General features: G+C 45.1%; 1 protein-coding gene across 4 annotated transcripts in view; it reads left to right on the forward strand.

Moving 5' to 3' along the window:
• The window catches only part of CX3CR1 (C-X3-C motif chemokine receptor 1), a 107,708-nt gene extending 96,653 nt beyond the window's left edge, over positions 1 to 11,055 (forward strand). For all 4 annotated transcript variants that reach the window (XM_058443019.1, XM_058443020.1, XM_058443021.1 and 1 more), the window contains one exon: positions 8,027 to 11,055. In XM_058443019.1, the coding sequence (XP_058299002.1) occupies positions 8,036 to 9,100 (1,065 nt within the window). In that variant the 5' untranslated portion in view covers positions 8,027 to 8,035 and the 3' untranslated portion in view covers positions 9,101 to 11,055. The remainder of the gene's footprint in view (positions 1 to 8,026) is intronic.
• Positions 11,056 to 14,542: the final 3,487 nt, after the last annotated feature.

Genomic DNA, 14,542 nt, shown 5'->3' on the forward strand with positions numbered 1-14,542 from the left:
TAAACCCAATAGGATTCTCCTGTTGCTATTTTTTTTTTTTTTTGGTGGTGGTGGTGGTTGGAGGGAGGGGTTGGGTGTGCATTTGGCCTGTGTGAAAAACTGGTGGGTAGACAATGCCATGCTGTTCTAGGAGGGCTCATTGCTATAGGAATAGATAGTCACTGAATTTACTTGCACAGGAGATGGGGTACAAAATGTTCCCTTATAGCTCCTTAACATGGAATTCAGCACCCCTCTCCCCATCAGCCTTAGCTCTCTCTGCATCCCAGGGGATGTGTGTTATAAAAATAGCTGCCATCATAAATGAGAAAATCATCAGGACCTGGTAAAACTTGTCTTTCCAAACAGTCGGGGGTCTGGGCATGGCAGCCGACTGGGAACCTTTCTATCTAGTATAAGGTAAATAAGATTGGCCAAGACTTGATCAACTGATCCAGCTCCCTGTCTCCAAACAGAACCTCATCTGAATGCTCACAGGCTGTGCCCCAGAAGTGTAGAAGTGTCATGTTCCCTGGGCAGGCTGCTGGGCAGCCTCTCTGTTGACAATAGACCACACTTTTGCTGACCTAGGACTCGTGTTGCTCTTTAAGACTGCTTTCTTGGCCAGGCATGATGGCTCACACCTGTAATCCCGGCACTTTGAGAGGCCCAGGCAGGAGGATCTCTTGAGGCCAGACGTTCAAGACCAGCCTGGTCAACGTAGTAAGACCCCATATCTACCAAAAATAGCTGGGCATGGTGGTGCACACCTATACTCCCAGCTACTTGGGAGACTGAGGTGGGAGGATTGCTAGATCCCAGGAGTTCAAGGCTGTAGTGAGCTATGATCATGCCACTGCACTCCAGCCTGGGCAACAGAGCGAGATCCTGTCTCAAACAAACAAACAGTTTCCCTCGTTTGATTCTTGCTGAAAAATTGAGCATGCGAGAGCTAGCAAGGCTCTTAGAGGTGGTGTGGTCCAATGCTTTAATTTCATACATCAAGAAACTGAAGCAGAGCAGAGTGACCTGCCCAGGGTCTCTCAGCCATTCATGCTCAGAAATGTATGGGCTCCTGTGAAACATGGGGCTCTTGAAAGCACTATCACATATTTGAAGGCAGAAAATAGGCTGAACCTTCAGCCTTCAGACTTTTCCTCTCCAGAGAAAATGACCCCAGTTTCCTCACCGTGGTTGCTGGGAGCTAGATTCCTGGGGATCTGGCAGGGTGGACAACCTAGTGGTGGCTGGAGGAGCAAATAATATCCCGTGTTCCATTTTCCACTCACCAGTCCCTGAGGGTCAGCCTGCTGGGTTATGAGCCCAGAGCGGGAGAACCCTAACCAATTCAGAGATGCATTACGGACCAGTTTCTCTCAAGGGGCCTGGGTCTTCTATTTTCAGTTCTACTTTGAGAGAAGTGGCCTGCAATATCCTGCAGATTTCCCCTCCAGGGAGAAAAACATTGTGCGGTGCAAGGAGCACAGACTTTGTGGAAAGAGGCATCTGGGGTTGAGATCCTGGCTCTTTTGCTTCCTTGAACAAGTTAACCAAATCTCTGGGCCTCTGCTGGTTAATTTATACCATGGGGATCATCATTTCTCAAGTGGGGTTGTGAAGAGAATGTGGTGGGATCTTGTGTGTGGAACATGACACTTAGCAGGCATCTGGGAATGGCAGCCTCCTCTCCTTCTAAACTGGGGCTTTCTGAGGGTGACGTCGGATTCCACAATGTCAACAGCACAATGGCATCCTCATAAGGAAAGTTTGGGTTGGGGCTTCTCAAGCAATTCTCTACTCTCATTTGGTACAAAGAAAAAAATTAAGCCTCACAATTTTCTTGGCACCAGACTGAACCGCAAACCCAGTCTTCGCTTTTACTAAAAAGCCATAAACAGAGACCAGGAGGGTAAAAACTACCAGAAGATATGCTGGAATTAGAAAACAGTAAGCTGGATGTGAAGCCAAAAGAGAGGGGAAAAGCGACATAAAAGAATGTCAGATAGAAGAAGAAATGGATTCCAGCCACCTAAAGAAGAAGGGAAGTATAGAAAAGGGAAGCTGATTGGAAACAATGGGTAATGATGAGTGTCCCTCCCCTAAAAAGTTAAAAAAGAAATGAGCAGGCATGAGAAAAGGAAGTAGGCCAGAGGAAGTAGACCAGGATCAGCCACGGATGTGAGTGGGGAATTTTACAAATTTCTACTTGGGTGTGAAACATGTGTACACTCAAAGCTCTGTCTAGGTTCACCGAAACTCTCCCAGCTCAAGGCCATTTAGTAAAACCTTGGCTTAACTGAATAGTGGGTAAGGAGGCCTGAGGATGGCCCAGATAAGGTTTAAATTCTTACTGGCTGCTGCACTAAGTTGTAAAGTGCAGCCTTAGTTGATGGTGCCTTTATTAGTGCAACATCCCAGAACGCATGAGTCTTACAACCCTTGTGGATATGAAACCCAGCTGGGTAGATACTGCAAAGTCTTACCTCATTTGATTCTTCCACTTGGTTTCTAGTGTCCCTTGGGGACAAAGGAAAGCCATGGTCCAGACTAAGATGAAAGCCAATTAGACCTCTGGCAGGCCTTTGACCACCCTGAGGGCCACCCCCAAGGCATGGCCACACTCCCATCTGCTGCCAGGAGGCCCTATCTTTAGGCTCAGCTGCCATACCTTGAACATCTTGGAGGATCCACAAATAGGAGGTGCACTCAGCTCAGGCTCAGTCTTCCTTAAAAAGCAACTTGCTAAAGCTAGCAAGTTCACTGGAATACTTCTGTGAAGGACACAGCTTCACTGATGTCAGATTTCTGATGTAAATGGTGCCTTCACATGCTCTGGGGCATTTGGCTACCAAGGGCAGGTTTGAACTAGCTCCAGCACACAGAATACAAGTCCCTTCAACACCAGGTAAAACCCTATGTTGCCCCATGACTCGTGCTGTTTCTTGAGATTTGCATAGAAGACAGAGCTGCAATTATCCACACTGATATCTATTTCATGACCACATATGTTCAAAAGCCACATGTGAGAGGTATGGTTGAAATGAGAGGTTGTGTTTGCCAAGTTGTCTTCCGACTGTGGAGAGCTGGTGAGCCTCTTCTCATCTCCTGGGGCTCCACATTATAGAGCTGACGAATCTCTTTTCTTGCTCCTTGAAGTCTTTCATTCACTTATTTATTAATTCATTTAACACATCAGGCACCTACTAACTTCTCAGAGTTCAAGGCTTCCTAGCCTATGATCAGAAAGGACACCTGTGTGCTCATGAGCACCCCTGGGATCAGGGTGACTGATAGGGTGCTGTCATCACTGCTAGATGAAACTCTTTGGAACAAAGGTCTAGGATATAATATTTATCCTTCTGCAAATATTCATATGGCATTTGCTGAGTACCAGGCCTTCTGTTGAACATTGGCCTGCAGAGCTGAAGAGGACATGGGTCTTCTCTTAGGGACTCCTAGTCTTGGGAAAGAGGAATGGGGAAGGGCTGTAATGTGAAGTTAAAAAAAAGTGCTGAGGCCAAACACATCTGGGCCCTCACTACAGCCCTGTTGCGCACACACTGCATCACCTTGAACAAGTTATTCACCCTCTCTGAGTTCATGTATTTGCCCATAAAATAAAGATGATCCATTTATATGTTGGCTACCACTTATTAAGTATGTGCAGCACGCTTGTTATTGTACTAAGTTACTCATTTTTTAGTTTTTCATTTAACTCATATTTTTGTTTATTTTTATTTTAAAATTCCAAACGAATTAATTAAACTATTTTCCAAAATACATAGTACGTGTACATGGTAAAAAAACATTTCCAAAAGTTTACCATAAAAACTGTCTCCTTTCCCATATCCTCAATCCTTCAGAATCCCTCTCCAGGGATAATTACTGTTATCACCACCAGTGTATTCCTTAAGAGATATTTAAACTTTATACAAAATATGGACACATCATTCTTTTCCACAAATGACAGCATACTATGTACATGGTACCTTACCTAGCTTTTTTCATTTACCAGTATATCTTAGAGATTGTTGCATAACAGAATATATAGATCTGCCTGTTTTTGTTGTTTTTCCCAAGTTTCCGAGAGCTAGAAACTGTTTGTGTTTTTAAGCAGCTGCTTGGTATTCCATTAACTGGACTTATCATGCTTTGATCTGTCCCTAGTGATGGACATTGGGGTTGTTTCCCTTCATTTATATTTGAAGCTTGCTGCAGTGACAGTGTACACACTTGCTTGAGCGTGTGTGTGTCTACGATAAATCCCAATAAGCAATTTAAAGTAATTTAATTCTTATGCTCTCAACAAAGCTAAGAGGTTATTTTTTTAGAGGAGGAAGCTAAGGCTGTTGTTTGATGCCTTTTTACCACTGGACTTGGGACTCAACTGTTTGATAGTCATTGTGTCCTTGACTCTTCTCCCCTGCCAGGATTTGGCCCCTAAGCCCAGGGCCCAAGTCTCCTCCATCTTCAAGGGAGAGTGGGAAGAGCACAGGCCTTGGCCTCAGTCCTGCTCCCCCTGCTTCTAGCTGTGGGATGGGCCAGGTGCTTCACCCAGCTGTGCCTCCTGTGAGGCACAATGTGTGCAAAATGGAAATGTGAACATGAAGATCAAAAATGTCCCTCAATGACCAGTGCTGTTCCTCCGAGTCACATGGGAACTCATAGAAAGCGATATTGGAACTGCTCTTTCCTCTGTAGCATGGTCCAGATGGCTCATAGCAGGGACCGTGATATGCTAGGTGAGAACCCACTGCATGCACCCACTGTGCCAGCACTGAGAGACTCCTTTGGGAGCCACAGCAATTCTAGGGTCTTCACTGGGGACTCTGAGACAGCAGGGAGCTAGGATGAGGGCTGCAGAGTGTTCTTCTGCCCTCACTGAGCAGACCCCCTGGATGGCAGGGAGCAGTCCCAAGCCAGATGGATGCCCATAACCAGCCATTTGGCTCTCAATACAAAATATCACCACGTGTCAGGCAAAACCATCCTGCCCAGAGCATTATCTGAATTTGCATCCCATCTGCAGAAGATACATTGACCCACTTCCTCCATTCTGTCTTAAAGTCTTTATGTGAATTCTCCCCATTGAGAAGACAAGCCCCTTCCTGGCTTAGACTGTTCCTGGCTGATCTTTTCATGAGCTCCTTGCCAAGCCAGAACCACTCCCAGCTTATATGGAGACTTGGTGCAAATTAGAGATGTCCCTGTGCACGTGGCAGCCCTGAGCCCAGGCACCCAGTAAGGCAAAGGCCTGATTTGGGACCCCTCTGCCACTCCACCAGGCAATCAGTTGCTTATTTCTGACTTTCCCTGCCTTCTCCACATTTGTCCCATTCCTTCCTCTCATCGTGAATGTCCCCAGAGCCATTCAGCAGCGCAGTGAATTAAATATAGAACTTTTTTTTTTTCAGAATTGCAGAAAGGATTAGATTGATAATAATCCAAATAGAGCAATGAGCCTGACAGTTTAGTAAAAACTCAATAAAGAGTGGCTTACCTCCCCCAAAATAATCTGAAAATAAAGCGTGTCTTATTTCAGAGGAAAAAAAAATAAAGTGACCTTTAAAAACCAAATTCCCAGGATACCCAGGGTGGAGGTGGAACATGGGAGTCCACAGGCAGCCTGGATGTTTCCAAAGATCCAAAGGGCTTCTGCTTCCTCACATAATGCAGGAAACGCATTGAACATGTATTAACTGCTTGCTATATGTGACACACTGTGCCAGGTGCTCCCCTTAAAACAGGTCTGTGGGCAGGCATGAGAATAAATCCCGATCTTACAGACAAGGAATGTTAGGCTCAGAGGTTTCAGGCTCACCCATCACTCAGCCAGAGAGGACAGATGCAGGATTCAATATCGGGATTGCCCGAGTCCACAGAAGTTCCTGTGCTGAAGGACCGACCACAGGCACATAAAGAGATGTGAGACAATTTTTATTGGATTTGGCCACCTCTCGAGGTCAGCTTTGCCAGCTCTTCTCACTGGGGGAAGGGGAGGGACAAAGTAGCTAGCTCCAGGGTCCCTAACATAGAACCACCAAGGACTTGACTATTTTTACTCATACAGCAGCTTGTCTGGGAAGATCATGCTCTGTGACAAGCTACAGGCACTAAGTAGCAATTTCTATTTCCCACATATTAGCTTGAGTCATATGAAACTGACATGGATGTGGCTCAAAAATAGCTGTATGTCAGCCATTTTATACCATTTGACTTAAATGTTATTAATTAATGTCACAGCCAGAGATTATTCTCTGAGAAAAGGGCATCGTAGCCTGAAGCAGAGAAAGCATACACGTTCCCTGGGGTTGAGAACTCATCACAGCCTGAGACAGCTTGGGTCGTAAAGCCGTGGCCCACTTATCCCAGGAGAGTCTGGGTGAGATACAGGCCCCAAAGCAGAGGCTGGGAAGGGAGAGGTGACACCCTGGCTGGGTGGGCCCTCATCTTGGTGAGACACCACCTGGGTAAAACCATCATGGAAAGGGTGTAGTGGAGCGTGGAAACTCCCTCGGTTAAAGCGTGAGCTTTGCTGTAAGTTGTGGTAAGGAGGGAGGCAGTGACAACCAGGAGGCCTGTTTTGAGGGTTTCTGAGGCAGCCATTTGTGGTATCACGAGGAGACGCCCAGAGGAGCAGTGTGAAAGGGCTGCCTCCCAGCCAGCTCTGGAGTGAATGAGCAGCAAGTCCTGGCTGCGAAAAGAAGGGGAGTGCAGCCTGTGGAAGTGTCTTCTTTTTTCAATTCCTGCTCAGAAGGAAACAGGAGATATGAATAGTGGGGAAGGCCAGACCAAAGTGAACTATAGAGCTGGTAATGGTAGGGGGAATTAGTCACCCTGAGCCTAGCCCAGCAGACTAACGGAGCCCCATCCTCCATCTTGGATCAGTCAGCCCCTCTATGACTGCAGAGCCCTGAATGATGGCAACACCTTCTCTTCACTTAGGGTTGTAGGATGACCAACAGTCCTGATTTGCCTGGGACTGAGGGGTTCCCAATAGGTGGGACTTTCAGGGCTAAAACCAGGAAAGTCCTGGGCAACCCAAAACAAGGTAGTCACTCTAGAGTGTATGACTCTGTCTGATACCTGCTAAGAAAGAGAAGGACTTGTTGGTTATAAGGAGAAGAGGAAGTGAAAGGGTTCTCAAAAAACAAAGATGAGGGCTTCCAGGTGCTGTTCTGCTCAAGGCTCTGGGTCTGAGGCTTCTCTCTCCAGGCCTAGCTTCATGGAAAAGTAAGGGGCCAGAGGGTGGAAAAGGTGGAAATAAAGGAAGAGGATGGAGAATTGCTTTGGGGAAGTTTGGACTGGAAGTGTGAATTACAGCTGCACCCCCAATTCACCCCATCTCACCCCCTTCCCCCTTCTGCTCATGGTTCTCCCTTTCTCATCCACACATTGGTCAAACTAGCTAGCTTTTGAAGAGATTTTGGGCAGTAAAAGAAAAACAGATCTGTCTCAAGCTTCAAAAAGCCTCGAGCTGGCCGGGCACTGTGGCTCATGCCTGTAATCCTAGCATTTTGGGAGGCTGAGGTGGGTGGATCATCTGAGGTCAGGAGTTTGAGACCAGCCTGGCTAACATGATGAAACCCCATCTCTACTAAAAATACAAAAATTAGCCAGGCGTGGTAATGCACGCCTGTAATCCCAGCTATTTGGGAGGCTGAGGCAGGAGAATCGCTTGAACCTCGGGGGCAGAGGTTGCAGTGAGCTGAGATCGCACCACTGCACTCCAGCCTGGGTGACACAGTGAGACTCCATCTAAAAAAAAAAAAAAAAAGAAAGCCTAGAGCCAAATGCTCAGGAGCCATTTACTGCATGGCTTTGGGCAAGTCAAAGTAGTCTGCCTCTCCTGTCAGAAGTCTGTTGCAGTCTTCATCACAAGACTGTTGTGGGGATTAAACAAGATGGCAAGTGGGAAGTTGGGAAATGTAGTGTGCACCCAACCAATATTTGTTTCTTCCTGCCTGCCTACATATGAGGCCATACAGAATTCCAACTTTGTTTTGCTGATAACTAACACAGTTACTTGTTTTTCTTTCTGATCCAGGCCGTCACCATGGATCAGTTCCCTGAATCAGTGACAAACTTTGAGTACGATGATTTGGCTGAGGCTTGTTATATTGGGGACATCATGGCCTTTGGGACTGTGTTCCTGTCCATATTCTACTCCGTCGTCTTTGCCATTGGCCTGGTGGGAAATTTGTTGGTAGTGTTTGCCCTCACCAACAGCAAGAAGCCCAAGAGTGTCACTGACATTTACCTCCTGAACCTGGCCTTGTCTGATCTGCTGTTTGTAGCCACCTTGCCCTTCTGGACCCACTATTTGATAAATGAAGAGGGCCTCCACAATGCCTTGTGCAAATTCACTACTGCCTTCTTCTTCATCGGCTTTTTTGGAAGCATATTCTTCATCACCGTCATCAGCATTGATAGGTACCTGGCCATCGTCCTGGCCGCCAACTCCATGAACAACCGGACCGTGCAGCATGGCGTCACCATCAGCCTAGGCGTCTGGGCAGCAGCCATTTTGGTGGCAGCACCCCAGTTCATGTTCACAAAGCAGAAAGAAAATGAATGCCTTGGTGACTACCCCGAGGTCCTCCAGGAAATCTGGCCTGTGCTCCGCAATGTGGAAACAAATTTTCTTGGCTTCCTACTCCCCCTGCTCATTATGAGTTACTGCTACTTCAGAATCATCCAGACGCTGTTTTCCTGCAAGAACCACAAGAAAGCCAAAGCCATCAAACTGATCCTTCTGGTGGTCATCGTGTTTTTCCTCTTCTGGACACCCTACAATGTTATGATTTTCCTGGAGACGCTTAAGCTCTACGACTTCTTTCCCAGTTGTGACATGAGGAGGGATCTGAGGCTGGCTCTCAGTGTGACCGAGACGGTTGCATTTAGCCACTGTTGCCTGAATCCTCTCATCTATGCATTTGCTGGGGAGAAGTTCAGAAGATACCTTTACCACCTGTATGGGAAATGCCTGGCTGTCCTGTGTGGGCGCTCAGTCCATGTTGATTTCTCCTCATCTGAATCACAAAGGAGCAGGCAGGGAAGTGTTCTGAGCAGCAATTTTACTTACCACACGAGTGATGGAGATGCGTCCCTCCTTCTCTGAGGGGAATTCCAAAGCCTTGTGTCTACAGAGAACCTGGAGTTCCTGAACCTGATGCTGAATAGTGAAGAAAGATTTTTGTTGTTGCTTCTTACAGGCACAAAATGATGGACCCAATGCACACAAAACAACCCTAGAGTGTTGTTGAGAATTGTGCTCAAAATTTGAAGAATGAACAAATGGAACTATTTGAATGACAAAGAGTAGACATTTCTCTTACTGCAGATGTCATCAGAATTTTTTGGTTTGCAGATGACAAAAATTCAACTCAGACTAGTTTAGTTAAAAGGGGCTGGTGAATATTGTTCATATTGTGGCATAAGCAAAAGGGTGTCTGAGCCCTCAAAGTGAGGGGAAACCAGGGCCTGAGCCTAGCTAGAATTCCCTCTCTCTGACTCTCAAATCTTTTAGTCATTATAGATCCCCCAGACTTACATGACACCGCTTTATCACCAGAGAGGGACTGACACCCATGTTTCTCTGGCCCCAAGGGCAAAATTCCCAGGGAAGTGCTCTGATAGGCCAAGTTTGTATCAGGTGCCCATCCCTGGAAGGTGCTGTTATCCATGGGGAAGGGATATATAAGATGGAAGCTTCCAGTCCAATCTCACTGATAGAGAAGCAGAAATACATATTTCCAAGAAGTCGGATGGGTGGGTACTATTCTGATTACACAGAACAAATGCCACACATTATCCTTACCATGTGCCTGACCCAGCCTCTCCCCTGATTACACCAGCCTCGTCTTCATTAAGCCCTCTTCCATCACGTCCCCAAACCTGCAAGGGCTCCCCACTGCCTACTGCATTGGGTCAAAACTCAAATGTTTGGCTTCTCATACCTCCACTATGGGGTCCTACCAACAGATTCCCCACTGCCTCCTGTTCCCAAAGGAGTCCACCCATCCTATCAGCCTGTCTCTTCCATATGACCTCATGCATCTCCACCTGCTCCCAGGCCAGTAAGGGTAATAGAAAAACCCTGCCCCAAATAAGAAGGGATGGATTCCAATCCCAACTCCGGTAGCTTGGGACCAATTGAGCTTCAGTTTCCTTGTCTGTAGAAAAGGGATAAGGTACCTTTCACATAGAGATCATCCTTTCCAGCATGAGGAACTAGCCACCAACTCTTGCAGGTCTCAACCCTTTTGTCTGCTTCTTAGACTTCTGCTTTCCCCACATCTGGCACTGCTGTGCTGTGCCCAAGTTGTGGTGCTGAGAAAACTTGGAGGAGCCTGCAGGTGCTGCTGCGTGGCATAGCCCAGACACAGAAGAGGCTGGTTATTACGACGGCACCCAGTGAGCACTCCCAAGTCTACAGAATGATAGCCTTCCGTAATCCGACTCTCCTGGACTGCCTTGAATATCCCCTCCCAGTCACCTCGTGGCAAGCCCCTGCCCATCTCGAAAAATACCCCATCATTCATGCTACTGCCAACCTGGGGAGCCAGGGCCATGGGAGCAGCTTTTCGCCCCCCCCCCCCAGAAATGTTGGGAACAATCTAAAACTTTAAAGCTCGAAAAACAATTGTAATAATGCTAAAGAAAAAGTCATCCAATCTAACCACACCAATATTGTCATTCCTGTATTCACCCATCCAGACCTTGTTCACACTCTCACATGTTTAGAGTTGCAATCGTAATGTACAGATGGTTTTATAATCTGATTTGTTTTCCTCTTAACATTCGACCACAAATAGCTCTCGCTTTCTATGTAGTTTGGTAACTATCATTTTAGAAGACTCTACCAGACTGTGTATTCATTGGAGGCAGATGTGGTATCTGATAAATTGCTGTGTATCTGATAGCTCTTTGGCAGTCTGTATGTTTGTATAATGAATGAGAGAATAAGTCATGTTCCTTCAAGATCTTGTACCCCAATTTACTTGCCATTACTCTATTGATAAACATTCAACTTATTTCCAATGTTTAGCAAATACATATTTTATAGAACTTCCATCTGTGTAACTTTCTTTCTCCCATTCAATTATTTCCTGTGGTTAAATTCATTGCCATGGGGAAAACTGAGTCAAAGGGCATGAGAACATGTTATCTTTGGATATACACATATGAAAGTCGTATATTACACAACCTTTTCTGAGTTGTATTATATACAAAATGTGAACGCAGAACCAGAGCTATTCCAAAGGTGATGAGACCAAGCCTCTTCCCTCAATAATTTAAATGCAGAAGAGAAGTAAAGGAATAATCACACTTTGCATTAGGTGGTAGCACAGGAGTACTATGTGACTTCTGACCTGAGTCTTTAAGGCAAAGGGGTTCTCCAGGTAAAGAAGGAGGTGGCATTCCAGGCTGAGGAAACAGTATGTATAAAGGAAGTGTATGAGAGCCACAGTGTGAGAAAACTGTGCAAATATTAAAAGGCGTTGGAAGTGGAGTGGGTGGTAGGAACCTTCTGAGCTGAGCTGTTAGCTGTGGGCTGAGCTAAAACAACCAATGGAGGGGGCGCTGGTTCTCCTCAGGGTGTTCATGGGGTTTCTTCATTATTACCTGATCCTCATTCCAACTGTTGAACCATAAAACTTTTAATTAAAGTTTAACCTACTTCTGGACTTCTAAGAAGGAGGAAATAGTTATTTTGGCTTGAGAAATGAAAGAAGAGAAACACTTTCATTTCTAGAAGAAAATTAAATTTGTATCATTAGGAACCTATATTTATTCATTCATTCATTTTGCTGAATAGGACAGAATAGGGAGAAAATAAGGAAGCTCATTGAAAAATCCAAAGTAGCAAGGATGTTGGTGTCTAAATAAAGGAAGGCATTTTTGGAAAGGACAGTTGGCCCTCAGAGCACACCTGAATCAGATCCACTCCTGCTTCTGAGGTCTGGGCTTCCCAAGAGCAGAGGGATCTGCCTGTGATGAATCCCGACATATTAACTCTCTGCTTCGGCAGGTTGCTTAACATCTCTGAGGCTCAATCTCCTCATCAGAAAAATAAAGATAAAAGTAATTCCCACCCGGTAGGGTTGGAGCAGAGGATTCAGTATTACCCCTGCAAAGATCATAGTGCAGACCTGGCAAAGCAAGCTCAAATGAATGGTGGTGATTATTTTTATACTTATTATTTTAAATATTAGACTGAGCTTTTCCCAGCAACTAAACACATGCTATCTTGTACTTGCCTTTTGCTTTTCTTAGTAGCAGAATCGCAGACTCTTGGGTGGTTGGAGATAACTGGGTCCAAATCCACATTTCATGGGTAAGAAAACGGAGGCTCAGAGAGGGCCAGCAGGTGCCCCAAGATGCCACAGTGAATTGCTGGGAGAGGTAGATCCTTGATTCACAGTTTACCGTCTCCTTCCTCATCTTGATAAAAATACAGATCAATCTGACCTCTAAGAGCAGAGAACACAGAAGGAAGGTCTGCAGGCAGACAATGAGGCAGGGAAAAGCAGCCCACAAGGTAGCTGCAGAGTTTAACAGAATCAATCTGCACATGGACAGGTGTGTGCTGTGTGGCACAGCCTTTGGCAATTGCCATTTGCAGACATCTGTATCTGCAATGACAGATGGTGTCAACTGCGACTCATCAGCAAAGGCTGCAGAAGGCAAATGCTATCAGTGGCTTCCAAGAGGATCTGGGTGGGTGGGCCAAGACTTAGACAGGCCACTGTGGAGGGACAGCCATACCCAGGGGCTGCCCAGTGCTTGGGCTAAATGCTGAATCCCTTCCACATAATTCCACTCACGTCATGCTTATTCTATGGTCATTTCATGACATTCTAAGAGAATGTCTCCTTCCCAGGGACCTTGCCATCAAGAAAGATGGAGCATATATGCTTTCAGTTACTAAGAAGAGCTATCAACCCTTGCAATCCATTGCACCTAGAGTGTGTACAGGGTCTCATGGTTTTTCCATTCACCTCTCTCTGAGATGCTGTCCCTGAGCATCCGGGGAGAGAGTTCACCCAACAACTACACCTGGGAGCATAAGAGCCTGACTGAGAGGTCCACCTTGGGTAGTACCTGGGCCCAAGATGATGCCCATTTGTGCCTTCAAAATTGGAGCAGTTTGTCCTAACTCAGCAGCTAATTTTTTCTCCACCTGCACCATACTCACTGGCCCATGGGGACCACTTCAGTTTCAACATGACTTGTAGTATTGTTTGCTTAACTTGCTGAGTTGGCAACAAAATTTTGGGCTACTCAAAAGTAGTGTGATCTGAGAGCAAGTGAGAAAAGTGAGTCTTAACAAATTTAGAAATATCCGGTTTCTCTTCAATATACTCTCCATCCACAGGAGGGCCAAGGGCCAAGTCGTTTTCTGAGAGATGTGTGGCATCATGCTTCTATTTCCGTTACATTACAGCAGTTGTTAGGCAACAGGGAGAGTTCCTCCAGACACACCCGGGGCAGCGCTGGCAACCGCAAAGCATGTTCAGCGGGAAGATTACTCTTTTACTCCATATTTCCTTATTTACTGAGATAGAGACAAAAATAACATTTTAATTTGCATTTCTTTGAATACTAGGCAAGATTGTTCATTTTTCAAGGTGTTTGTTTTAAATTATTGGTATATTTTTCTGATTCTAAAAGAAAGATACTCATTACAGAAAACATGAAAAATATACAATTTAAAATTTAAAATGTTTTAATTACACAATATTCAACCTCCCAGAGATAACTGTGGTTTAACACTGAAGTTATTTTCTGCCATGACCATATTTTTAAAAAATACATAAGAATAGACATTTTTCAAAAGAAGACATATGAATGGCCAACAGGTAAGTGGAAAAATGTTCAACATTTCTAATTATTAGGAAAATGCAAATTAAAATCACAATGAGATACATCTCAGATTTGTCAAAATGGCTTTTATCAAAAAGACAAAAGATAATAAATGTCAGCAAGAACGTGGCAAAAAGGGAACTGTTGTGCACTGTTGGTAGAAATATGAATTAGTACAACCATTATGGACAACATTTTAGAGGTGTCTCCAAAACTAAAATTGGAATTACTATATGATCCAGCAATACCACTTCTGAGTATTTACCCAAAAGATGTGAAATCAGTTTGTTAAAGAGATGCCTGCACCCCCATGTTCATTGCAGCACTGTTCTTAATAGCCAAGTTATAGAATCAACCTAAGTCCCCATCAACAGAGGAGTGAATAAGGGAAATGTGGCATATATACACAATAGAATACTATTCAGCCTTTAAGAAGAAGGAAACTCTGTTATCTGCAACAACATGAATGGAATTGGAGAACATGATGCTAAGTGAAATAAGACAGGCACAGAAAGACAAATACTGCATGTTCTCACTTATATGTGGAATCTAAAACAATCAAACTCATGGAAGCAGAGAGTAGAATGGTGGTTACAGATGCTAGGGGGTGGGGAGAGAGGAGAGAGCTGATGGTCAGAAGGTACAAAATTTCAGCTAGATAGGAGGAATATGTTGCTTTTTTCTTTTTCAGAGT

Source organism: Hylobates moloch, unplaced genomic scaffold (genome assembly GCF_009828535.3).
Source record: "Hylobates moloch isolate HMO894 unplaced genomic scaffold, HMol_V3 SCAFFOLD_8, whole genome shotgun sequence".
Lineage (NCBI taxonomy): Eukaryota > Metazoa > Chordata > Mammalia > Primates > Hylobatidae > Hylobates > Hylobates moloch.